Here is a 27,435-nt window from a genome sequence, read left to right as displayed (position 1 = left end):
ATAATCATTAATTAAAGAAAATCACTGGGTCAGATTTTGTGATTTTTCTACTTTTTAATTAAAAAGAAGAGAGGTGAATATGGAAGGATTTTTCCCATAAGCAGACAAGGTGGAACTTCAGTAAGGGCAGAAAACATGTTCTGCCTTTAACTCGCCCATACCCTGCCTGTATCCCTGACACACACAACAGGACTTATTGTGTCAGTCTGACGTCTATTGTCAGTAAAGTGTTCTGGGGTCAAAAAGACATTTACTGTTTGCAGCTATCTGCTTAAGTAGCCCTACTTGCTGCTTGAAAGGGTACTACAGGGTGGGCATCAAAATCATGTGTAGAAGTGGTATCTTTGTGTTTAAAGTGCTTCTGCCTTTTAAATGTACAGCCTGGGAGGAAAAAACTAGAGAAGATTAATTCCCTTTTCACTGTCTCCCTGCTTCTGTTTCCTGGTTTTGCACATTTCTGGAATCTAAGTATTTAGGGATAATTGTGAACTGGCAACTTCATGCGCCTGGTGAAGTGGGATTGAAAACATATCCCATACAGTTCAGTGCTGGGCTCTGAAACGCTTCCCCTGTCCTTCAGGTGAACCTTTCTTGGCACTTCCAGTTGCTCCTTTCCACCCAGGGCTGTCACCACTAGGTGACTCTCCAGCAGCCTGACCGGATGCCTGTTCAGGACAGTGAAAGTCCTTCAATTACGTTTATTGGTATTTGGGTCCTGGTCAGAAAGAAACACTGCACCAACACACTCTTTGGTCTTCCTTGTTGTGGCACGTCCTCTTTGCCCATACACATCTTTAGTTTTATTGGTCACATAATCAAATACATCTCTGAAGGCAGCTTAGTGCGTTAATGGGCATTATAAAATCAATACATAATAACAAAAATGACAGCAGCAGTAATAATAATGAAAAGGATGAAGTCTTAGATAGAAAACTAGTATTTTGGGAGAAGAGAAAATTAAATCTGAGTGGTTGATTAGCAGTGACCTAGCATTATTGCCAACACAACATTTTGTTCAAAATAGAGGAGGCCTTGATTTTTCAGAGAATTACTGCAGAAATTCTTAATTTTACAAATACAAAAGCCAAAGAAAAAATAAGTGCGTTTTCAGCTAGATCTTTTTACACTGTCTTGTAGTGTGTACAACCAAGACGTGGGAGTCAGTTTTCCTCTCTGATTCACCTACTTGTGCATAATGTTTTACATGTGGTAATGAAGCTGACTTGGTTTATTGACATTAGCCAAACAGAAAACAGTAAGAAAGAAAAATAAACAAAAGATTGCTTTAATGTGAGCAAAAATGTACCAGCTACTAAGAGTAAAGACTGCCTTAGAAAATAGACCTATTGTGTGTCTGACGTGCCAGGAAAGAGTTATCTTGGCTCTGCGGATCGTTAGTTTTCTTCCTGGTAGGATTAACCTGCCACAGGAGCTTCTCTGGCACCTTGGAAACCAGAAAGTTGTTGTTATTGCTATTATATGTTTATGTGAAATGGTGGACAATATTTTTTTCAAATTACTTCAGCTGTGTTAGTCTTTGCTCTTGTCAGTAATACTTCTTTTCCCCTTTTTTTTCAAATAAGGTGACAACTTGAAAGTATGTCTTTAAATTATTTTTATAAAATTAAAAGGAACTGTAAGTAAGAAAATATTCTTGCATATGCATTTTAGAGCTACCCATGGCTGTGATAACAGCCAGAGTTTTCTAGAAAATTAACTGGCCATAGAAATGATAGAGATGCACAGTTCAACAGTGCAGCATGATGTATAAAGCAGTGGGAAGGTGGTAAGTTGAAGCAAAAAATTTTAGGAAAGCACTGGTTCTTCAGGCACTATTTTTTAACATCTCTAGCCTTTTCTCACTGACAAAGTAAGAAATATAAACAGAGTAAAGACATAAGCTTGTTTTAGGTAACTGTTTTTGCAAATTTTCTGCCCTGCTGTAGTTTTTATCTAATGCTTTTGGCACTGTTTTTACCTGCCATCCTTTCAGCCTTGTCTTCTCAGGCACTGAGAGCTTTGATCCAATGAGCAAATACTGGTCTGCTTATCCTTCGCCTGGTGCAGTTCCTTGTGTTTGGTGGTTGCTGTGTATCTGTTCTCTCGTGAGAGGTGTGGTAAGAGTCCTTTAGGGCCAAATTCTGCTTCTGCTGAAATCAATAGGAATCATAATTTCTGCTTTGGCAAAAGTGGGATTTAGTCCTCTGTCCCCTGCAAGCAGCAGAGATGTCCCCAGATGTCCTATTTGGCAACCCGGTTTCTACTGCCTTACACATCTGTCTTCTGCTTTATATTCAGGATGAAGACGGTAGAGAAAATACCTTGCCTCTTACAGTAGCAATTAAAGCTCCTTATTATCCTAACAGGAAGCGGCAGGGGGAGGCTGCAGCTCTTTTCACAATATTTATGATAACCCACATGAAAGTGTAGTACACACAAACATTTAGGTTAACTTTTCCCTGAAGATGGCTGTATAAGAAATACTGGGACATCCTTGTGCCAATAAGGAAGAGATGTTTTTAAAAACAGTGCAAAGGAATTGCTCCCAAGTGATTCATTGGTTTAGATGCTGTGTAGGATAATAGATGGGAAAAGGTAGCGAGGTGCAGCCTGTGAGGTCATTTGGGATTGCTGCCTGCTCCGGTTTGGGGAGCAGTCTCCTGTAGGTAATCCTGGGAGCGGAGTTGCCTTTAATCCTGCAACAGCTTACAGGTACTTTTCCCAGTCGCAATGGCGTTGCCTCCTCTCCAGAGGAGGTGGCTCCCCGTGTCCAGGGTGGCTGTAGGGAAACGAGGAGGAAGGATGGATGGAGCAGGCAGGGAAGCAGGATTAGTCCATTTGGTTTAGAGGGCATTAGGTGTTTTGACACTCCCACGGAGCAGTGTCTCAATATGTAATTTGCAATCCAAGCAACAATAGCGCTGCCTCAAAGGCAAGTTCATCGCAATACTGACTGCAGATACCATCTTCTGCTGTAATTGTTTCTTGAGACGGGCTTTCCTTCTAGTTCACAACTGTCCTTCGTTAGTATCATGAGGGGGCATGTAGACTTGACGGAGCAGGTATGTAGGGAAATGATGTGGTTTGGCTGGGAGTCATCGCAAATGAGAAATATTTAATAGTCATCTGATACTGCAATTACATATTATGTCTCATACCAATATTATTTGGTACCCACATAACTATATATGTAGGGTTCAATATATGGGCCTGCGTGTGTGTGTGTGTGTGTGTAAGTATAAATACACACAAGCAATTTATAGGGCTTATTTCATGAGTTGGGGATGACGGCACAATTCAAAAGCAGCACATTCACAGATAATGACTGCAGATAATGCCAAGCCTGTACCAGAAAAGGCTTTACAGTGTTTAAATATTAATGTCAGTGTTTGTGCAAGATTTCTAATACCTTTTTCGGTGAAAGGCATGTTCATGCAATGCCCGATACAGTCGATGTTAGCGTGTGAGGTTTTGTATGTTTTCTTCTCTCTGGAATGCATAAATGTAAAGCAAATTGATACCGATGTATATGTCAATAACGCCAGCTTCCCGGCGGCGGGGGCGTGGGGGGAGGGCCCGGGCCAAGCAGCGCGGCCCGGCCGGCGCCCGCCTGTGGCTCCGCCCGCCGCCGCCAGGTGGCGCCCGGCTGCGGCGGCTGAAGGGCGGCGGGCGGGGCTGCGCGGGGCGGTCCCCGCTTTCGGGGCCTGAGCCCCGCTGCTGCGGGCCTGCTTTCCGGGCGATCGCTGTGACCGCAGCCGCTCCCAGAACACCGCACGCCTGGCCCTGTCCGCCTTTACTCCTCCCGGAATCTTGGATCCCCTTTGCTAAGGCCACGGGAGTGAGGTCATGAAGTTGGCGCTTGAGAGCACTTTGTTCATCGCCTCCTCCTGTTTCACATTACTGCTAGGCTGTTTTCCATGCTGCAGATGGCGTTTACGGTGTTTAGTCACTCCCATGGTGCAGTAATATCTGTGATGATTAACATTTTTGCCTTTGTAATAAGTTTGTTTCAAATGGCTAGTGCTTGTGCATGTGTCTGTGTAATCTGCTTCAAGGGAAATATTCACTCATTAACCAAAAATGTCTCTCTCCTGCCCTCCTATTCTTCAGACGCCGCCAGATGAACAGTAGGTGCTAGTATGGACAATATACCCTGTGTCAATTCCAGGTGGAAATCCATCCGTTTCCAGACTAGATATTTAAGTTTGTTTCGTGAAGCACTGTTGTCTCAGAGAATGAGCGTTTTTATTTAAATTGATAACCAAGATAATTTATGTTCTCTGAGAGCATCTGTGTTCCTAGACATGGGTTTTACCACTGATTAAGGTGGAAGATTTACATGAAAGCCTTGCTAAAACAGTGGTATTACATCTCCAGGCTGTGCACGAAGTCTTGTTCTGTTGCCATGAGAATCAGTTGGGGCGTCGATTTGCTGCGTTTGCATCTGTACTTTAAGCACTTGTGTAATGTAATTTGAAAACAAATAACTTTGCATGTCCATTGCACTATTGCAACTCCTTTGCAACTGTACCTTGTTCTTTTATGTCCAGATAAACAATTAATTCCTGTGACCTCTTGGTCTAGAAGCTGAACTTGCTACAAAACAGCTTCTTCAGTTGCAGCCACATGTGTGTATCTTGCTCAGGCTTTGCCTCTGCATGGCAAAACATTCATATTCATTATTAGTTGCTTCCATACATATTAAACACAGGCAGAATCACTATGCAGCAAGGAAAGAGGAAAATGTGATAGACTCGTTGAGCATGTTGCATGAATACCTGTTAGCTGAATTCACAATTTATTATTCTCCTTGACATAGACAGTGCGTGGTGGGCGCCTCACTGTCAGGGCCTCAGTGAGCTTCCTCTTGAAAATCAGAATGATCTTGTTATTGCTTCTGCTTAAATGAGTGAATACATATTTTAAGAATTGCTTTGTTAGAGTATTACTTATTCTAATTCGATTATTGGCTGAATCTAATCTTACTTTCAATTAATTTTATAATGCTTATGAATTATTAACTCATTTTTGCAAGGAAGAAGGATGCACTTCTTCCAGGCAGAGAATAATGCAAGCATATGAGTTGTCCACTTAATCTCATTGTTAAGCTGGGGAATTCTGCTGTCACTAAGACTTATGTGATTGCTGTGAATGTATCATGTCCCACTGTATCTTTTAAAAATTCATTATATGTAGAAATATACTGTAAATACTTAAATGAACAACAGAGAGAGTTCCTAATGATCTGCCTGTAATATCTAAAATAGCTTAAAAATAAATTGTTTGGGGTTTTTTTCCTTTCTAGCAAACTTCTGAAGAGTAAGAAGTCTGAAACAGGGCTGCAGGGAGTGACTGGAGAATGGTTTGAAGAAATACAAAGAAAAAAATTTCAGAATTACATTGATGTCAATAGAATGCTAAAACCACCATTAGAGCATCAGCTAAGGAAGAGCAAGAACACTGGTGAGTTTCATTATTCCATTTCCTTATCTATGTGATAATGGTCACCAAGCCAATGTCTTAGAGCATTTCAGAGTGTAATAGCTAAGGAGTTTCTGAAATTGCATTGAGTTTCTTCTCATGTCAAAGTTTTACCAAAGATGTATTGTCAAAATGCCTACGTTTCTTTAAGCAGACTCTGTTAAAAGCACAGCTGGGAGTCACAGCAGAAAATCCCTGATCTTCTTATCCCATAGTAAGAATCATAGCACAGCCCAGGTTGGAAGGACATCGGAGATCATCTGGTCCAACCTTTCATGGAGAAGGGAGCCTGGATGAGATTATCTAGCACCCTGTCCAGTCACATCTTGTAAACCTCCAGTGACGGGGACTCCACCACATCCCCAGGAAGGTTGTTCCAGTGATTGATTATCCTCACTGTAAAAAATGTCTTTCTTAATCAAGATGAAGTGGCTGTAATTATAGTAAATATAGTGGTGGTTTCCCAATAAAAGCAGTAATATATACTTTGTACAAAAACTCTTTCAGTTTTACCTAGTTTTCTTAAAGAAACCAGAAGCACCTGAATGACATTTGGAATAAGTAGGTAATCTGGGTTTAGGTGAAAGAGGTTTGACTGTACCAGTGTAAAACTTTTCCTGGTCTGGGCTAAAGGCATGCCAGTGCTGATTATCAGGGCGGGTGACAAAGCCTGGAAAGCTGGGCTGACCAGGAAGCAACTTCTGGAGATCTCATTTCACAGGTTCTGTTGCCCATCCAAAATGAACACAAGCAGGGCATTCTGTGCTGTCTTTTTCATCTTCCATCCAGATAGTTTTCATGCATAATGTATGCTTTTATTCCATTCACATTTCTGCATGTTTTTCATTGAGCTCCTATTTGTGCTTCATAGCAACTGGAAGCAGAGTCATGTATTTCAAAAGAAAAGTGAAACTCTAGAAATTTTCCTGAAACTACAGACCTACACAGAACAGATCTCTGTTTTTCCCGAACGTTTTTCCGCAACATTCCCTCTAGTCCACAGCTATCTACTATTTTTCTCTTTCAGAGATGGTCTAATTGATGTGTTAGCTAACTAAACTCTGCGTAATTGTTCTCTGGTATTTAACGTCGAAAGCTGCTGTTTCTATTTCACATCTGAAGAGGGGGTTGTGTGCCTCAGAGGCTTGTCTGATATTTCCAGCTGTATGAGTTGGTTTAATAAAAGGTACTACTCCTACCCACAAGCCTTGCTCTGTCTACATCCCTAGACCATCCTGGCTATGGCAGAGTGCTGTTAGGACTCTCCTGATGTCACCTTCATTGTCAAGTCAAACAATGCCAGGTTAGGCTCTGAAAGGGGTAAAGCATGCAGCATTTTGTAATAACACAGTGATTGTCACTGAAGTGAGAGCCATGTATTATACGCAGGATTTACATCACATGACGTGAATTATTCACTTCATTTTGGACGTGCTGCCCCTTGCTGTTGTTATCAGTGACACTTTGCTCCCATTTCTGGTTTCGCTTTTTCCTACAGTCATTGGATGAGCCATTTTCAGGCTGTTGTACTGTTTCAGGCACATGATGTTTTAAATGGAAAAAAAAAAGATGCAGTGCCTTATTCCTGAGTGAAGTCATGTTTCCTTATGTCCTCCGGTTTCCTGTGGCATGTTTTAATAGCAGACCCTGCAGTTTCTTTCCCTAATCTGTGAGCAGATTTCCCTAATCCTCTCCTTCACACCAATTGCCAGCTACTTTTACAGGCAGACTGGGTTTGTGTTCCATTTGAAGAAATCAAATCATAACCTTCCCAAAGAAATCATTCATGATATCTTGCATTTAAAATACAGTTCTGATATGCAGTTTGTAGCAGAAAAAATGTACTCCAGTGGCCATGGGAATCCCATCATAAAGAACTGTATGTTACAGAAGACACCTTAGTCTGAGTTACTGTTAACGTAGTTACATTACAGTCTATTAAACCATTGTATAGTTAGCGTTGTCATATTTCTTACAAAGGTGAAAAGAAAGTGACTAATGATTGTGGCTGCCTCAATTTTCAAATGTCTAATTTGCCTGTATTTTAAAACGGTCCTGTTTTTCAAATGGTTGAGTGCTGATTACTTTCTGAAAATCAGCCTCATTTATCTTATGTGCATCACCCAAAACCAATAATGCTTTTTGAAACTTTAGACCTGTTTTTCTTTCTCTTAGTCTTCTAGTTAGTCATTATAAACCAGCATGTCACATAATCTGTCCAAAAATGTCAATAAAACTGGATTTTCCTGGCATAAAAGGTAAGCAAAAGAAAATTGTTTATGAAGACATAATTTTTAATGTATATTTCAATACTGTATTTAGTAAGAACTTGAAATAAATCAATTTCTTACAATATTTCTAGATCATAAAGAATTCAAAATGTCATCCCGCGCAAATCCTCAAGCACAAAAGAACACTTCAGCTTCCTTTCTGGGATTCAGATCACCTTTTGCTTGGCTTTTCTCCTTTAGAAAATCAAGGAAAAACCAGACTCAGAAGCAACCACGGTGAGCTATAATCAGAACATACATTATTTCCAGCTTTAAAAAAGTCTATGAATTGTTCTGTGTTTTGCTTAGAAAACTTTGTTAAAATTATTTTTCCAGTCTCTGGCCTTTCACCTCACTGGGAAGATTGGGATTTTACTTGGTCGTGTAATGAGAGATTATCTCTTCTTTGTCAGGAGAATGAGGACTAGGTGGCAAGTAATAGGTAAAGTCTCTTGGCTAAATCTGTTTTGCTCAGGGTTTGCATAAAGGCTTTAAGTGTATGAAAGCCCCCAGACTTAGCAGCGGCTGCATCCTGTTGAATTCCCTCTCAAGAGGACAAGGTGTAAGGCTCACGGGGGTCTGGCGCCCTATGGCTGTGATATAACAGGAAAGCATAGCTTTCTCAGGCCATGGCAGAGAGTACCGGCCCCAGGCACCTCTGCTGCATCGGTTCCCACCATTTCTAGCCCAGAGGCAGCTTTGAGGCAGGCCTGCAGCTTTAGCTCTAGCTGGGCAAACAGGGTGGCTCTCCAGTGCTTTTGTCTTCTGTGCTTCATCAGGGCTTTGGTTTCGACTGGATCTGAACCAAAGATGGTCTCATCTGCCGCGCTGGAGCTGCTGTTTGAAGACCATCCTTCTCCCCTGCCAGCCACAGGATTAAAGCTGCTGTTCACAGGGAAGGCGGGGCAGGGGGCTACCTCAGGCTGGTTAGGCTGACTGTTCTCTCCTAACTTTTGTCCTGTATGGTCCCGTACGTCAGCAACACCTGAGTGAAATATTATTATTTTTGTGTGCATCTTAGGGTAATGCTTGGGACTGGCAATCATCGGTAAAGGTGCGTTGTCCAGTGAAATCCAACTATGAAGCTGGAAGATCTTTGGCACACAGAGCTGATTTTCACTCTGTGAGTCTCAGGCTGGTATTCTGGTCTGTGCCTGGGGCTCCTAGGTGGCATGATGCTAAGACAAGGAACAGCTATAATAAACAATGACAGGGAATGCAAGCCTCTAAAGAAATTATGATTAGTCTGATATGTAGGTTTTGTAGCACAGCAGCTTGCCTTTGTGGAGTGTTTGTATCAAAGCAGAAGGAGATTTAAGGAGAGGTTTGAATAGAGGCTGTGAGGTTAGCTTTGAGGATGTTTACTGGTAACAATTCTCCTGCATAGCAATGCAGCACAGAAAAAAAAATTCGCAAAGTTTTAACGCTGCTCCATACATGTCATCTGCTCCCTCCTTTTTCCTGTGACATGGTGATGCCCCTTATGCTGGGACACACCAACACTGGACCGCAGAGTAAAGGGGCACGTGTGTCATGGAGAATCAGATTTCAAGGGCACTTGATCCTGGTGCACAGTAAGGTAGGCAATGCACAAGCGAAGGTCTAGGCTTTGCTGTAGAATCTAAGCATTGAAATGATTTCTTAATTTAAGAAGGCAATAAAATAAACCATGCCTACTCATTGCATCAGCTTTTCTAATATCTGTTTATCTGGCTTGTCCACAGAAAATCTATTGTATCTCAGGCTCAGATGCCTTTGATTTCTTCCTAAGTACAGCTTGAAAAATAAACAAGTCAATCCTGACGTGTAACTGAGCTGATTGCTACAATTTCTAGTCACGCCTCTCTGTCGAAAACTTCCCCCACCCTCTTCTAGGTGTTGCCGTGGCATGTGGTTTGCTTTATGCATAGACAAAGCACTGAAATAATCTGCCTCTCACCAGGTAGAGTTATTTTGGAGAGCTAGTGAAATACAATAGGAGGCAGCACTGTAAATCCTGTAAGTAAGCCTAACTGGCAGAAGCTTTTAAATAGCTAAATATTAATGGCTGTTTAGAGGGTCCTTTCTGTACTGGAGAGACAGTTTCATCAGCTGCGGTGGTGTTTTGCTCTGAGAATTAATTATGGATGCTGCAAAAAAGAGTATGCTTATGTGGAGATACAGAAGATGCTAATAAAAGGTTTGTAACTGTAGTCTGAAGGTAGTGAAATGTTTGATCGCTTTTGGTTCAAAGGTGTTCGGTGTTCTTGAATTCATCCTTATTCTTTTCTAATATGTAAGTGTGATTCATACTGGAAAAGAAATGCTGTTTAATTGTGTTTTCAGCATATTTGATTTATATGTTTGTTGCTTAGCGGGCTTCTTATGTAGTACTGATAAGAATAGTATAGAAGAAAACGGATTACACTCTGACATTAGACAACTTGGAGATGGCCTGGGGAAGACAGGTGCCTCAGTGAAAATGCTAATTTGCAGCAGATTTTAATTCACGGATTTATATTATTGTTACCAGTACTGATAGTAGTAAGTACTACTATCTTTTATATTTAATTTAATCTTTTATAGTTAATCTTACATTCGGTTGTCATAAAAAAGTTACATATGTATATAAGTATAAAATATAACTTCTTGTTTTCATAGTAAGTAGTATTTTTCTGATGGCAAATATTTCTGAACTTGAGCAGTAATTTAACTTCTTTTCTGTTTATGAATAATAGATAATGTTTACAAGTATGTGTGTATGCATGTGTGCATGTGTGTGCAAAATAATGTAAACATTGCTCAATATCCGTAACCAAAAAAGAAACTGAATTACTTTTTCCTAAAATTAAGCAATATTTCTCTAGGAGTAAGCAAAACTTTAACTTTGAAATGCTGAAAAACATAAAAGTGTTCAGAAAAAATAATGAGGCAGTTTGAGAAGTGGAGGGACACAGGGAAAAGCACAGGGAAAAGATTAAAATAACCTTGTCTGTGTAAGTTGGCAGGGAGGAAAATAAAGCAGGATGCAACGACCAGTTATTTCTGAAAGAACAGTGACAACAAAGACATGGAGGGATTTAGAATAGTGCCAGAGGTGCAAATGAAAATTTAATTTTTGCCTAGACTATCAGAAGACATTTCTAACTAACACGTCTACTTCGTGTAGCTTCATTGCAAGGAGCAATTAACGCAACACCAAGCACAGCACCAAGTGGGGAGAACTGTAGAGCATCTTTGCACAGTAAAGCTGAAGAAGAGAGCTTCTAACAAAGCTTTTACATTTTTATTATGCATATAATTAAAATTAAGGTAATTTGCTAAGCCGCAGGATTTCATGGAACTTGGTTTGCAGGAAATCACTGTAAGAACTCTGAAACATAATTTTCATTCTTAATTTGTTGTAGAAACATTAAAACATGTTCAATGTTATTTTAGCTAAAGGAAGAGCTATATGTATCTCTGAGCCCTGGTCCTGTAAACTTCATTCACAGGGAGCAGTAACCCACTGAATTAATGGCTGTTCATATTCAGTACTACAAGTAAAAATTAGGAATTTCAGATTCAGATTGGCTGGCTGGATCCTAAGCCCACTGAGGTCAACAGGCTTGTTTCCTTTGGTTTCAGTTGGACCCCATGTCAGAGAGGAATCCTGGTTTTATAGTTCACAATTACAGAAGAAAAAAACAAATTGCAGCTTTCAACTGTTCTTCCCTGCCTCCAAGCACATTGCAAACAAATGACAAAGCACTTCAGGAGGAAAGGCTGGGCCACAAAGAACCTGCCAACAAGCCGGTTTATACTTGCTGTTGAAGCACAATAAAGTAGTCTACCTGAGCACATGAAGGTTTTAAGAGCCTAAGAACAAGGTCATTCAAAAAGACTTTGAGACAAACAGGACTGAGCAGAACCATCTTTCCCTGCTTCACTTTCTCTCAAGAATTAACTTCCTGGGAAAAAACAGTTTCTGAGAGAAGGCAGAACTGGCAATAGGCACCAGCTGAGTGACATTTCCTTCAGGGCTTTTGAAGGGACTGGGTTTGCTTAGTTGTAAAATAAGGATCTGCAGACTCGAATAGACTCAGTGAAGTCAAGTCCTGTTCTTGTTTCTTTAGTTTATTTTGTATTTGTATGCCTGCAAGTCACCCTGTAGAACAGAATACCTTTTATGTTCAGGGCTTCTCGGCTTGTTCTAACCACTGCATTACTCATAGACGCTCTAGCCAGTTCTCCGTCAAGCCCTTGCAGTCTTAGGTAGCTTAGGAGAGCAGATGAGCCTTCTACCATGTGTTAAGCATTGGTAAATAAAGGCTGTTCTGGGTGAGTAGCAGCAAGTTCCAAAGTTCAGACTGAAAGCCATCTGCTGTCTGTCTGTCCTCCTGCATTGGGGCAGAGCACAGCTCTGCATCTGAGCGGGGCGAAATGGAAGAGAAAAACAACAGAATTGCAGATGCAAACCACTTACAGATTTACAAGTGGTTAACTTTGGCTATTCGTAGTACCTACCAAATGATTGTTGTTCGGAAGAGGAAGTAATACCATCTTATCGCAGTGCTGGATTGAAACAATTACTTCATGGCTGTTGCAGACATTGAGGTATCAGGAGGCGGAGTTCATTCTTGGCTGTGCAGCTACAACATTTGTAAGCTGACAAGGCCAAACTGAATGGCACATTTCCCCGGCATTTTTTTGTTAGCAGGATTTTTGTGGGAGGAAGGATGGATTCTTCATAGAGCAGTCTTTTTGCAGATGCTTCTCGATAGTTGTTAAAGAGAAACTGCTGGATATTTACTACCTGGGAAAATTACATCACGTTCCTTTTCAAAGCCAACATTTATATCCTTCTGCCTACAGATATGACAGTTCTGCTAGCCCATCTTCAAAAGTGGAAGAAATGGCAACGGTAAGTAGCTTGTCAACTTTATTATCAGCAATGTTTAAACCACAGATTTTTAAAAAACTAGTCCCCTTTGTTTAGGCTGTTGATATAACACCTTTTTAAGTAGTATTCTTGGAGTTCTTGTTTTAAACACTGAGTAAAATATCTGTGTTGTGAACCTGTTGAATGCCATAGAATGAGCTTGCCCTGTAAACTATACAAGTCCAAAGGTTTACTAGGTGAGCCCTAAGCCTAGCTCTGCCCAGGTTTCAGTTCTCTCTTACTGATGGAATAATTGCATGGATAATTTCCTAGGCCAAAACCCTCATGTATTTTGGCAACTGTGACCACCCTGCAAATAGGTCAAAACTCACACTGAATAAATGATGAGTGTATTTACTTTGTTTCTTTTCATTTGTACAAGGGTGAAAAAGAGTAGCTGTCTTGGGCAGGCAGTAAGCTACAGCCTCTCCTGCAACATTTCCATGTGCAGAATTACTGTGTAAATGTAAATTTTGACAGTAGGAAATAATTTTTTGGCTGAATGTTCCATTTTATAAGCACAAGCTCAATTTAAGCATGAAACAACAGATTTATTTCTGATGTAATTTAAGTGCACGCTGTTGAAATAAACAGACTTCCTCCAAGGATGATATTTGCTATTTTACTTACTTTATTGCCCTGTGTTACTAACATGTCTTTCCTCCTCTTCGGTTGTGTGGTATAACCACAGAGGGGACTAAGAAGGTATGCAGTATATAACCGAAGGTATAGAGGAGGTAAATTGGCCACCTCCCTCCTCTCATATTTCAAAAACAAAGGGATAATCTATATTAATATATGACTGAACAAAGATCTTATCAGAGAATCCTGCCTATTATATAAATAGACTATTCTAGCTAGACGAGTAAAATATTATTAATATTGAAAACTAAAAAGTAGTAAGGGTTTTTATTTAAAAAAAGGAGGAAGAGTCTCAGCTAAAATAAATCAGCAGTTCAGCAGTTGTCTGCACTTCTACCATCTGAGCCTGTGAACTGAGAGAAATATGGATGGGATAGGAACGTCTCCAGCTTAACATGTAAACTAAACTCAGATGGGAAATAGGATGACGTTTTCCCTGCTGCTAAGGTAATTTATCACAGCGCCCTAAAGTGCTGTCTTGCAATATGAAAATTGACTGTAGTGTTAAATTATTAAATCTTTGTTGGGAGGTCAGGGTGTGAATTTTAAAATGTGCTGGTCAAGGAAGAAGTGATTAGGAAAAACTAAATTGAGAGATACAATGCAATAAGGTTGCATATGGAGAAAATAAGTAAACTGTGCCCCTTATTATAAGGTCATTATAACGCATGTATGCAAAACATGCTACAGTATGAGGACAAGATGAGCAAATCTCCTTTTTACATATGTAAAAGTCTCTAAAATGCATGCAACTTTACAATCCTCAGTTGTATATTTTAATAATACAGTATTTAATGGACCCACAAAGAGCTTACTAACCTCTGTGACTTGTGACGTGATTTGTGATGTGACACGTGAAATGTGATTTGAACCCACGTGTAGAACTAAAATCATGTTGCCTTACAAATTTTAACAGGCTGAAGTGTGTAATTCCCCAATCGCAGCTGAAACAAGTGGTCATTCTTTTGATGCAAACCAAAATGAAATGATGGAGAAAAGTACACAGGAATGGAATGAACAGCTAGAGAAGGAGTTTTTCAGTGGTAAGTGTGTGTCCTTACTTTGTTCTGATATTATTGTTACCAGAAGTGACTGTGGTGACTGGTTTCAGGGAATTTTCTACAAAAGCATAGGCTGTAAAGATATGGCTCATTACTTTCTAGCATAGTGGTTACTTTTTGCTGGCCTAGTCTGACAGCAGAATGTCTACTCTGACATTGACTTCAAGATGTGTCACTGGTCACTCTTAGAGTGTATTTCATCTCATACTGACGCAGCTGAGAAGAATCACACCTTAAAAGCACACATTTCTCTCTGCTGATTCTGACAGGAGCCCACATTGCGTCCTTTAGATGCAGACATACAGTTATGTGAGAAGAATTTCATCCCAGTTTCCTGCATGCATAATTTTGATAATGATGAATTACTGGGCCTGGTTTTATGAATTGTAAAGCCTCAAACCACAGAAACAAGAGGCATTATGGCATTCAGTTAGCTTTCTGGGAGCCCTTATAGCACCAGTCGAAAGTTGCTGGTTCTTTTCTTTTTTCTCACTGCTGGGAAGTGAGGCAAGATCAGACCCAGCCTATGGGAGTACAGAGGTGTTCTCCCATAAACTTTCTCAGATCTGTGCAAAAAAATGTCCATGAATATTACTTTCTACCACCCAAAATTACAAGAGATCACAGATTGAAAGCATGATCGGGAAGTAGGAGGTGAGTCAGCAGTGCTGGAAGAGGAGAGCACTGCATGGTGGACAGTGGCTCTTCTGAAACTCACATGCCTGTCACCGCTTTTGGGTGTCAGTCATAACTGTGCAGACTTGCCCACTGACAGAGAAAAACTGTACGTAGCTTGACTGATGTCCTCCAAATGGAAGACTTAGAAACAGCTCATCTTTTTTCTTGTTCTAAACTGACTCTCTCAGGAGTCTTCTCTTCCGTGCTGAAGAGAAACTTAGAAAAATGGAAACTTCTAGTACCTTTGTATCACCTTTTATTCCAACTATACGTACCTAGCAATGCTTTCTTAATGGTTCTGTACTATTAGCACAGATCTCTATGACTGATCAGTCAGTCTTTTTTATTTAAATGGATTAGGAAATGACGTAACAAACCAGCCATATCCATTTGTGTTTATATCTTGTATGTGCTATTTTCAAAATACAAAAAAGAATACAATTAGCGAAGGCATAATTGGTTTTGCCAATAAAAATACTTTAAATACATTGCTGTCACTTAGTCTTATGACTGAATATCTTGGTTAACTAAGCTATGTAGTGTTTAATTCCAGTTCATGAGACTCTCTCTATATATACATACAGCTTTGTTGCTAGAATGAATCACAGGTTCCTAAATATTTCATTACCCTTTTTTGTGCAAAAAAGCCATTTTCAGTGCTCATTTTAAAGCAATAAGCTACAATTTAGTGGAGAACTTCTTTTCTGAATGAAACAAATGGTAGACATGCCAGACTACTGAATATGCTTGTTTGATGGTTTGCAGGATTCTGTGTTTTCTTACGGTTACATCATAACTGTGCTTTGTGAACACACAGAAAGGTCCATGTTTGCCTAGTGAATTCTTTTCAGGGATTTTTTGCTTACAAGCTAGATTTGGAAAGTTTGCACACATACATATAGCGTGTGAGTAAGAATTCAGACTTCAAATTGTTTTGTTTTTCTTTTAAATAGCATAAAGACTAACATTTACATAAAGAGCAGTTTTAAGATCAGTCACGGAGCAGCGCATTTTTTTCCTTGTAGTCACAATGGGTGACCACTGAAAGGTCCTGTGGAGGAAGAACGTGTAGTTTAGGAAGGATTTTGAATGCTGAGAAGCTGACTTCTTTCAAAACCAGTTCTGATTATTAATGTAGTACATGAAACTTTTTAACATAAATAGAAGATTATTAAAGAAAACAAAACCAAGTCTTTTTTTTTTTTTTTTTCTTGTGCAGTTCTAAATGATCTGGATGATCAGCTGGCCCAGGAACAAGCCCAAGATCCATTGGACAGGACAGTTTCTACTAGCAGCACATCAAGTGTCCAATACAGTAGTGCATTCCCTACTTCAAAGAGGCAGACTGCTAGTAGGGGGCAACACAGAAATGACTGGAGTGACATGCCAAGCACATTTTTCCCAGATGGACTGAGAACAATAAGAGCCAAAGATGAACACAAGATTTTCATCAGACCAAGGAAATTACACAGTGCATATATAAACTGGCACCAGACAGCCTTTCAAGAAGATTACAAATATGGTGATCCAGTTGATGGAAATCCTCATTTGGTAAGCAGCAGGCTATCTTCTGTTTCTTTTGGACGGTCTTCAGAAGGAAGCTTACATCCTCCTTCCATAACACAGAACAGTGGATTTAGGCACAAGAGTTGTATCAACAGGGATACAGCTGGCAGAAGTTACTCTGTATGTTCCCTTCGGAGATGTCCATCATCAGTATCTTCTGACCAGCTATCAGCATCTAGTCTACAACATCCGTTGGCAAGGGAGAGCAGCAATGGTTTTGTACCAAGGTTTGGTCGACAGAACCCAAAGAGAATTCCTCTGTCTTCTATTGTATGGAATAACACACCGGACTCTCCTGGACAAACATCAACTCAAGAAAAAATGTTTAGAACCCAATCACTGATGGAGTTTCATGCTGCAGACCAGGGTAGATATCCTAGCTCTTTGCAAGAAACCAAGAAATATGCATCTTACCACTCAAAACACCACTACAGAAGATCTATTTCAAGCAGTAGTTGCTTTAGTAGAGTTAGTTGCCCTGACAAAGCTATTTCTCCATTGCCCTTTGATAACTGGGAAAATTATCCATTATACAAATCGGAAAATAACCTCTCTAGATCCTACTATAGAGATACTTCTCATGACAAGTTGTATGCAAACCAAAAAAATTCTTATGGAAAAAGAGACAGCTATTCTTCTTGGGCTGATATTCCTCAGTACTACAGTGATGAAGTGTTTATTTCCCCTGATGCCAGCTTTGAAGTGATTATGGCTAATTTAAATGACCGGCAGTGGGCACATACAAAGAATGCCAAGTTTGGTTCACGGCGCTTGCAGAACGATTTTCACATGTATTCTCCAGAAAATATGAATGTCAAAAGGATAACAAGAAGTGCAAATAGGACTTTTTCAGAATTCACTGAGGGCTGTCAGCCTTGGCTAAGTTGTAACTCTTCAGTTTCTTCATCTAGTATCAGAACTGATGAGTCAGTCCTTCCTAATTTGAAGGAGCAAACAAAACCTATAGGACTGAACAGGAATTCAGTCGTCGTTACCCAAAGAAGTACTAAGGCAGACTTTACACAACTAGAAAAGGCTGAAGGTATGAAACTGCCAGATGACCACATGCCGTTACAGTCAGTTTCTCAACAAGCAGATACAAACTACATCAACACTCAGAGTTTTCCCTCTAACAGCCCTGCTTCTGCCATGTTGCAAAGCGATGCATCTCTCTTTAACACAATGAGATCAAAGAGACAAACCCAAGCCACTGCCAGAGGAGATACTGCAAAAATGTGTACATCAAGTAGTGATAAAAGAAATGTACAAATGAAGGAAAACGATTGCCCACCCAACAGTGTGTTCAGTCAGCCTCCTTGTATTTTGCCAGCTGATGAGAGCCGGAAAGAACCTTTTCTTCCAAGTCAAAAAGAATGGGAACATAATCTTCATTATGCAGCAAAAAGAGAGAGCATCAAACAGGATAATCGGAGTACAGAAGCCATTAACCAAGCTACTCCAAAGAGACAGTCCTCACTGCTGAATGTTGCTCCTGCTCCATCCACTGAAAAGTTAGCAAACTGTCAAGGCATGTTGTCCTGTCCTCCTGAATGTTCATCTAGCTCCTCAGAAAGCTCTCCACAAGCACTTTCTCATAAGGACAATTCTAAATGTTTAGGAACACTAACTAGCTCTTCAGTAAATTGCACAGTTACTGAATCTCAAGCAGAAGGTGGAAAAACAGCTCAAGTGAGCAGAATAGGCGTTACCAAAAAGATTTCAGAGAAAACACTGCAAAATGCAAGCACTTTAGTAACTAAGGACTGTAATGGACAATTCAGTACTCGTTCTCCACAAAATGGCAATTCTGGAAATATTAATATGCATAGCTTTGATGGAGACCCCAAGACCTCTGAACATAGTTTAAGTTATTTTTGCCTTGAAAAAGAAAGTGGAAAAATAAGGAGCAATTCACCTTGTATTGAAAGGCTTCACAAGCAAGACAGCTTGCTGAGACACACCAGTAGCTGCAGCGTTACTGGCTCCCCTAGTAGAAACAGCCTGAAATCTCCTGACCCACTTGTCATTTATTACACTTTGCCTAGAAAATCAGCTAGCATTGCTGGTAGTGTTACGACAGATACGCCCATCTCTTTACCTAGAGAAAGCAGAACAACGTACGATTGTGTAAGGTCTGAAACTCCACATAGAGCTGATGCCTTTTGTTCTAATCAAAGAGATGTGTCTTGTTTAGACTCAAAACATTCCTTTTTAACATCAGCATCATTAAATGCTGCTACAAGTAACAAAGAAAAAGATTACCCCAGTCCTTTAACCAAAAGTCCTAATGATTCGGTAAGTAGTAGTACGTCAGTTGAACTGACAGACAGATGTAAACATCTAAGCAGAAGAGAATCCTCTGTGTTTTCAGATTGTAAGGAGAGGGGAAATTTTTTACAGAAATATAAAACTACAAGCACTTTTACTGTTTGTGTTGATGAAGATCACATCAAATATCATGAACTAGTTTCAATTTATTATACATTACCACGGAGGCATTCAAGAACATTTTCTAACCTCTTTAGAGATGATCCAGAGGATGCAGATTTACCTTGTCCCAAAGAAAATGCTCAGTCACCAAGAATACAAAACAAGAAACACGAAGGTCATGTGAGTTTAGCAAATGTTTTTTTCCCCAGTACTTTGGAAAAAGAGGTGCCTTCGTATTCTTCTGACCAAGTATCTTCAGCTCTGGTCCCACCTCAGAACTTAGAAACTGCTGTTGATAGTAAAGAAAAGAATTCCCACTTATCTCCTAGCTCTGAGAAGATATGTGCTTCAAAGTTAACGAGCATGGTACATAACAGGAAAGATGATAGTTCAGCAGATCTTTCATTAACAGAAAACATGCTGTCTGACACGGTGACAAAAGACATTTCTTTTGGTGGTCCAGAACCCACTGCAATAGTGGCTAAGTCAGGTAAGGCCATTTGTAATGCTTCGAGCAGCCAAAATACAGAAATATGTCTAAAAGAAAAGAAGGAAATTTTACAAACAGCCACACCGCTAATGTCCACTTTATCAACCCCTCCCAAGCCAGGCAGACGTTTAGAGAATCCTTTGTATTCTACTTCAACAAATAAAAATATTATACAGAAGGGAAACTCTGAAACCTGCTGTCAGCCCCCTAAAGTGAACGCCAATAAAAATCTGAACAGTTTACTCCTCCACCCAGGAGAGAAGAGTTCCCTCGGAAGGAACGGTAACACAGAGCGTGCTGATGTGCCGCGTCTTCCTGCGGAAGACACGTACAGGGATAGTAATGAATTCAAACAGAGAGTAAATTTCCTACACCAAACCACCCCTCTGTATAATAATAAATGTAGTGGACTGCAATTAAGGGCTGACAGTTCAAGAAAAAATGCAAATGATTTAAACTCCTGTAGCAGAGTGCTTTCAGAGTCTCAGAACAAAGTATCTGAGGTAAGTACAGCTTCCAGTGCTGATCTATTACTAGACAAAGGAGTTAGCACAGATACAGATGAATTAAAGAATTCAAAAATTACAAAAGAGCAAAACTCACAGAGTACTCAGATGGGTAAAGATTATAGTGGGTTGCAGGAATCAGAAAGGCACAGTGAAGGCAGCCCGAACATTAACTATAAAGTCCTCAGGGTTACACAAGATCAGAAGACAACACAGAGTGCAGAAGATGAGAACAAGCTTCTCTCTGACTGCACAAGAGACAAAATAAAAGATATAGAAAAAAGGAAAAACAGACCTTCAATTAAAAATAAACTGGCAGCTGTTTACAAAACAAGTCGAAAATTTTCAAGTAAAAATTTACCCCCCAAACCGCACATAAGTAACATTTTCTCACAGAATGATGGAAGTGCCACTTCTTTAGAGGTCGACATGTTCCTTGACTCATTGATTTCAACGGATTCCCATCAGCCATTCCTGCAGCCGGAGAATGACAACCAGAATCACAGTCTGGACCCTGGTAAGAATACGCCAAGACCAAGAACAGCTGAGAAGAAGACGACTGAAAATCAGAATGATCCTTCTTTGCTTGTTAATAACACCAATTGGAGGTCTTTTACAAGCTCACACACCCAGAAGGTAGCCATCAGTCCCAAAAAAACTACAGTGAAAGTGGAAAACAGGCCAAGTCTTACAACTCTATTTCCGGATAAAGCAGTAACCACAAGAAATAAGAATTCCCAAATACTTGATCTCAGGTTAGAAAGCAAAAGCCAGCCCGTCTCTCCCACTGCTATTACATCAGACCCACTGAATGATCAGAAAAGAAGAGCTAGCAGTCGTGGCTGCAGTCCTCCCTTGCCACTTTTAACTGACAAAAACTCAAACACGTATGTAAATAGCTGCTGGCAGGCAGACGTATGTCCAGAGCAAGACTCGACTTCCCAGACAGTGCGTGGTCACTGTCAAAATACCTTTCAGTCTGCCAGCTTAAACAATGCTAACTTGCGTAGCTATCAGTTGCGCAAGAGTCAGGCCAGAAGTCAGCGTGAGCGTCACCTTTCTGAGAGTATCTGTCCTCGAGATTCCCATGAGACCTTTGCCTCCGGAAGCAATATTCTCCCAAGAGATGGTATACACGGGAAGAGATTTAAATCTTTCTCGGAGCTGTTGTCTTGTGATGAAAATGAAAACTGGGCATCAGACAATGAAAAATGTTACAGCGCTAGAAATTTGATGTATCCTTCTGTTGAATTTGGTATATTTGGCAAAGAACAACAGTTGGCTTTCCTGGAAAATATCAAGAGGTCACTCACGGAAGGGCGATTGTGGAGACCTTGTCTTCTTAATAACCCTGGTGCTCTCAGAGATGGAGAGACCCCTTCTATAAACAGGGCTGAGCTTTTGAGCTCAGGTTCTGCTGGGAGTAAAATGTCATCGGCTGCCTCCTCCCCCCGAGAGCTGAGTGATATCTATCGGGAAGACCCAGCAGCTTATTCAGATTCAGACAGCGATACCACCACCGACGATGAATACTACCTAGATGAGATAGATAAAGAATCGGAGCTATGAAAGGCCCGTACTAAGGTGGCACGATAGCTCTGTAGTTTCTGGGCAGGCAAAAAACGTGTAAAATACTTTGAGCCAGTTCTTGTGCTGCTATAAATTGGTACAACTTCATCAGTTTTAAAGAAGTTAGTATGTTATGTTAGCTGAGCATTTGACTTTTGTATTAAATATGTGGCTTCACCCTTGTTTCTCCTAGCAGGGAAAAAGAATGTTAAAAAATCCCTTCCCAAAATAATAGAAGGTAAACAACTGTGGATCTTTGGGCAGTGTAACTCCAGAGATGGCTTTCCTCTGAGTCAGCAAGCAGTGGCTTAGGCTCCTGCCAGCTACGCAGTGCCGGAATGGATAAATTCTAGCTTGACCTACTTTTTCTTATAAGACTGACTTAACAGAAAACCAAGAGGTTACTTTGCTGATAAATTGCCATTTCTCCAATTTTCCTCATTTACCAGATCAAGCATGATAATGCCCAACCATCCCACCCCACAAACACCACCACAAAACAAAACCTGTTCAGTTTTTACAGCATATTCTGTATGAATGTTCTCTTTCTGCATTCCTGGGAAGCGTAGCAGCAATGCCGCCGGTGGCGTTTGTTCTGCCGTGCAGTTGAGGTGGGTTCCACACCAGGATTTTCCTCCTCAGCATTGCAAGAGCAGTGAGCAAGGTGAGCTACAGAAGTTCTGCTACTGCATGGGAGACAGCTCAGCAAAGGGCACAGCACTGGAAAACTCACCGAAATTCCCGAGGATGTTAAGAAACGCAGCTGAGCGTGGAAATCTGCTTTTCAGACATGGGGGATTCATAACGGGCACAGCTTTGGATACAGTTGAGATGAACGGCCAGATTTCTGCCTTTGACTTAGGAACAGGTTAATTTGGATTATTAATCTGACACTTTAAACCACACAAAATGTAAAAGGATTTACCCAATTTATTTCTTATATAAACCTCATAGGTTGAATCCTAAGGTGTCCTAATAGCGGGAGGCCAACCATAACCAATACACCCCGTTACGTCCCTCCGTTCTGCCGCTGCCCGTGCTCGGCCGGTCTCGGGCTGAGGCTCCTGCAGCCGCTGGGCTCCTTCAGGGCAGCCCCACCGAAGCGGCCCGAGAGGGCACTGGGCAGGGCCACGACTGCGCCGTGCAGATGGGCAGGATTTTACGTACGAAGTAAATAAAACCAGTAAGAAATGCTCTTTGCCTTTTGCTAAATTACCATCCCTTCTTGGTATTTTTCAACCATTCCTGCTGTCACTACAGTGCTTTTTATCCTCCAGTGGCTCTTCTTCAGCCACACTAATAATGTAGTATTATTACTCGGTAACCGAAACTCGTCCCTGGCCATTAAATTTCTAACTAAGCTTTGATCTCTCTTTCTGCAAAATCAGAAGCGGCTCCCTGAGCCAGAAGATAGTATTTTTAAATAATTACACATTTACTTCTACTTTATTTCTAATTTCACATGTGGTCTAAAATGATGATCCATATTTTTGATACACTTTTTAATTCAATTAAATTTCTGTAGGACATAATTATATTTTTGTAACTGGAAGGACAGTATACTGGTATTTTAAAATAATATATTTTACACAAAACAAGCAATGCTTGTATCACTGACTACTCCACAAGAAACTAAAAGGTGAAAATATTATAGTAAGTAACTGGTATCCTTATTTTTTTATACTGTAAGCTTCGTTAAAGAAGTGGGTCTGTAGTTCAAATCTGTACTGATATACAAGTATTATTACTTTATACTGGGGTAATTTGTCTGTTGTTGTACATAGAAGGACTAATATAAACGTATGTATTTATAGTCAGAATCGATCTCTACGGCATGCCTGTTTTGGAAGGATATAAGCGTATGCTGACATACGCAACGCTGGAAGGAAATGACTACCATATAATTGCAATATCTCGTAAAATGTGGTATTCTAAGGAGAAATGATGTTTTTCTGTAAACGGCTCTATTCTGTACGTACAGGATTCTGTAGAGTAAGACAATAAAACCAGCTGAGTATCCGTGAAGAATTTCTGCTGCTGTACATTTCTGCAAAATAACGTTAATCCAAAAATTGGGAATATCAACCTACATAAGGTAAAGAATAATAAAATAAATGTTTACAGGGGAAGTAAATGGTCATACAGGTTTTCTTGACTAGAAGTGGATGGTTTAGAACATTTTTATTTGTAAATATTTTCTACCTGTTCAACAGAAGTTGGATTAAGTTCTCACCTTGTTGGCATAAATTTTTTTTCATTTGCTATGCTATGTATGTACAGCAAATCAGGTGGCTTGATTTAATGTAAGCAAGTAAAAACTGCTTTTGGTCATAAACCAGTTGTGGAAGACTGCAGCCTGTTGAAGATCTGTAAAACAATATTTACACTGAATAATGGTATTCTGTAAAACAGTCAATTGTGTGAAAACATAGGGAGAGCTACCCTTTGAATAGCGCTGAGCTCCGTTCAGTTTAGCAGAGCCAGATTTTGACACCTTCGCTCTTCCAGGCTTTTTCTTTGGCAAAAGTATATTCTATAAATGTTCACAATTTATAGGATTTTCATATTTAAAATTATTTGTTTGAAATAAATTCTGCATTCAAATGAAAAAATGTATTGGTACTGTGTTTATTTTTCACTTACTGTGAATGCCATACAGAGTTTATTTTAAAAAAAAAAAAAAAAAGCCAGCCTCTCAGTATTGTTGCCAGGGTGCGGATGGCCAACGATGGCACGGATTTAAAACAGGGTCCCCTCCTGCAGGGGAAGGCTGTGCCGCCTTCTCCTTCCCGGCCAGCTGATGAGTCTCTAGCACGCAAAGTTCTCCAGCAGCAGCAGTATCTTCACAGTAGACGTTAACTCCTTAGCGAGCCGTATGCCTACAGCTTGCCTTGAGGAGCCGATACTCCGTGTAGGGGCCAAGGGTAACATCTGATGAGTAGTTTTACAAGGTGATGAGCTCCGCGTGAAAATCGCTGCAGCTGGAATCGGGCCTGAGTGGAGCCTGGCTGCCACGTGCAGTGTGACAGGGTGTGAGACTCGCCGCAGTCTTTCAACCTTAATTACTACAGCCAGTATACGTGGTACCCGAGTTCAGTGATGCAGTCCCTCAGCCTGGTTTCAGAAGGAAACATGGTTTATGAGCTAAGGTGGTGTTTCTGTCTAGATCTCTGTCCACCCATTAGGTCACTCCTGTCCCCAGATGACCTTTGATCTTTCTAACATCTCAATGACGTTTGAAAGCAGGGACAGAAATCTCATGGTTTCATCACAGAGTGGCTCAGGCTGGGAGGGACCTCAGGAGGTGCCGGCTCCAGCCCCCTGCTCACAGCAGGCTGGCTCTGAGGTCAGGCCAGGCTGCTCAGGGCTTCATCCAGTTGGGGCTTGAAAATCTCTGAGGATGGAGACAGGACAGCCTCTGTGGCCAGTCTGTGCCTGATGGTCCTCATGGCGGAAACGTGTTCCAGGCTGAGCCTCTCTTCTTTCAACTTATGGCTGCTGTCTCTCGTCCTTCCACCCTGTGCCATCTCCTCAATGATCTCCCCAGGGGCACTGGGGGCTTCTGTAAGGTCCATCCACTCCCCAAAGCCATCTCTGCTCCAGGCTGAACAAGCCCAGCTCCCCCAGCCTCTCCTCACAGGCCCAGTGCTCCAGCCCCACCGCCTCAGTGGCCTCCCCTGAATTTGATCCAGTTTATTGATGTCTTGTATTGGGGAGCCCAAAGCTGGATGCAGTATCTGGATGTGGTCTGACAAGTACTGAATGGAGGGGGTAACGACTCCCCTCGACCTCTGGCTCTGCCCTTGTTCACACAGCCCAGGCTGCTGTTGGCCATCGTTGCTGCCAGGTCTCCCTGATGGCCCATGTCCCCCTCACTGTCCACCGGGACCCCCTGGGCTGTTCCCTCAGAGCTGCTCCCAGCAGCGGGTCCCAGCCCGCACCAGCGCAGGGCTGGCTCCTTCCCAGGGGCAGGGCCCCAAGAGCACCAACAGGCCCTGACCCCCCTCTGCGGGGCTCCCCCCACCCTGCCCATGGCCCAGGACACCACTTCAGCCAGCCTGGAGCCATCAGTCCCTGCCCCTGCGATGCTGCAGGACGTTGGCCTCCATCTCCCCACAGCCCTGCCTGGCCGCCATGGGCCTCCCTGAGCCCAGCCCCACCTGCAGCCCGCCCTCACTGCTCCCTGGCACCCAAGTGCAGGACTTTTTGTTGAATTTCATGGCCCATTCCGCCACCCTGACCAGTCCCTCAGGATGGCAGCCCTGCCCTCAAGCACGCCGACTAGGCCCCTGTTTTGGTATCATCTGCAAACCCAGTGATGGGTCTCCATCGCCTTATCCCAGGCCAGGTCCCTGCAGCTGTCCCCTTGTTACCAGCTGCCAGGTCGAGACAACCCATTACCAGCCCTCTCTAAGCCCAACCAGCCATCCTGATGGTTTTTTACCCATCTGGTTGCTCCCCATCCAGACCATAACACCCTAATTTGGATACAAGAACGCTGTGGGAGACATCGACGTCTGTGCTAAGTTCACAGTAAATGACAGTCCCTGCTCTCCCCTCATCCGCAGAGCCAGTTCATCGCTGAAGGTGACTGGGCCAGCCAGGCATGGTCGGCCCTTGGTCAATCCACGCTGACTGCTCCCACTCGCCGCCTTCTCCACTGTGCTCCCAGCTGGTGCAGAGGGAGAGGAACGCCGCCCTCGCCGATTCCTGCACTGCGAGCAGCAGCCGGGGAGGTACTGCCGGGCCAAGACGCACACGCGTCACTCCAGATTAACACTATGCGTGTTTTCTCTTGCCTGTTGGGAGCACACACACGGTATGTCGGTGGAGATCTCTGGTTAGCTGAGGTGAGCGAGTTTAAGAGACCAAAGGCAAAAGCAAGGAGGAAACCAGACTTGATAATTCCACTTTCAAGGAAGCTGTTTTTCGTGGTCTGTATGCACAGAGACTTGAAGTTCATGTTATTCAAAAACACGCAGCATTCATTCATGCTCTCATCGTTTTGCACGTGAAAATCCAGGCTTGCACGGAAGCTTCATTTTTCTCCTACAGCCTTGTAAGCCCCCCATTTACCGACACCCTGAAATATTTCCCAGTAGCAGCAAATGCTTCTGATAAAAATGACACAACCACCTTAGGAGAGAAATCATTGAGGGTTTTCCCTGGTTAGTTGCAGTCCATCATTTCAAATCCATGAAATTACTTTGTTGTTCCATTTTCCAGAGCACGATACCGTGATCCCTCTTTCCCCATCACCACGCACTACCGCACCGACGCCGGCCGCCTGCAGCACCTCACCCGCAAGCCCCGGCCACGCTGTTCGGCTCTTGACGGTGGGTCTGTGCCGGAGCCACGCCGGGACGGGCAGCGGGCCGAGGCGTGAGCTTGGCCGCCTGCCGGGACGGGAGGGCAAGCCTGGGGCAGGGAACGATGGGCCAGGAGGTCCCAGCGCGGTCCCTGCTCTGCCCTTCACTTTAAATGCAGTCACTGGGGGAAAGCCTAGAAACAGCAAGGAGGAATTTTAAATGATGTACTTTTTTTTTCTTTTACAGCAATCTGTCTGTACATAAGCTGATACAGGCAGTAATAATTAATAAGCTTTAGAGAAATATTGTTTTTTCCTCTTTAAATCCCAGGCGCGCTGTTCAGCTGCCGGCTGAACCGCAGCCTAAGCCACGGGTGAGGGTGCTGGCTGGGGAAACACGGCTCCCCTGCTCCTCGGCTCGGCCTGCGCGGCGCCCACCCACACGGGAGGGAAACCGCGGGGGACGGGACAGCGCTGGGTTGGCGCCCGCGGACACGCGGGGCTGGGGCTCGCGCCTCACGCTCACACCCGCTT

At 42.1% G+C, this 27,435-nt stretch overlaps 1 protein-coding gene across 1 annotated transcript in view; it reads left to right on the top strand.

Annotated features, from left to right (window-relative positions):
- Positions 1 to 21,593, top strand: part of EXPH5 (exophilin 5) — a gene marked incomplete at both ends in the record, with an annotated part of 35,117 nt that extends 13,524 nt beyond the window's left edge. Inside the window, 6 exons of the mRNA XM_082305163.1 lie at positions 5,306 to 5,463; positions 7,665 to 7,739; positions 7,844 to 7,988; positions 12,585 to 12,633; positions 14,210 to 14,336; positions 16,252 to 21,593. Of these exons, the coding sequence (XP_082161289.1) occupies positions 5,306 to 5,463; positions 7,665 to 7,739; positions 7,844 to 7,988; positions 12,585 to 12,633; positions 14,210 to 14,336; positions 16,252 to 21,593 (5,896 nt within the window). The remainder of the gene's footprint in view (positions 1 to 5,305; positions 5,464 to 7,664; positions 7,740 to 7,843; positions 7,989 to 12,584; positions 12,634 to 14,209; positions 14,337 to 16,251) is intronic.
- Positions 21,594 to 27,435: the final 5,842 nt, after the last annotated feature.

Source organism: Platalea leucorodia (assembly GCF_965183815.1).
Source record: "Platalea leucorodia genome assembly, chromosome: 2".
NCBI lineage: Eukaryota > Metazoa > Chordata > Aves > Pelecaniformes > Threskiornithidae > Platalea > Platalea leucorodia.
This window is presented reverse-complemented; position numbering and strand designations above follow the sequence as displayed.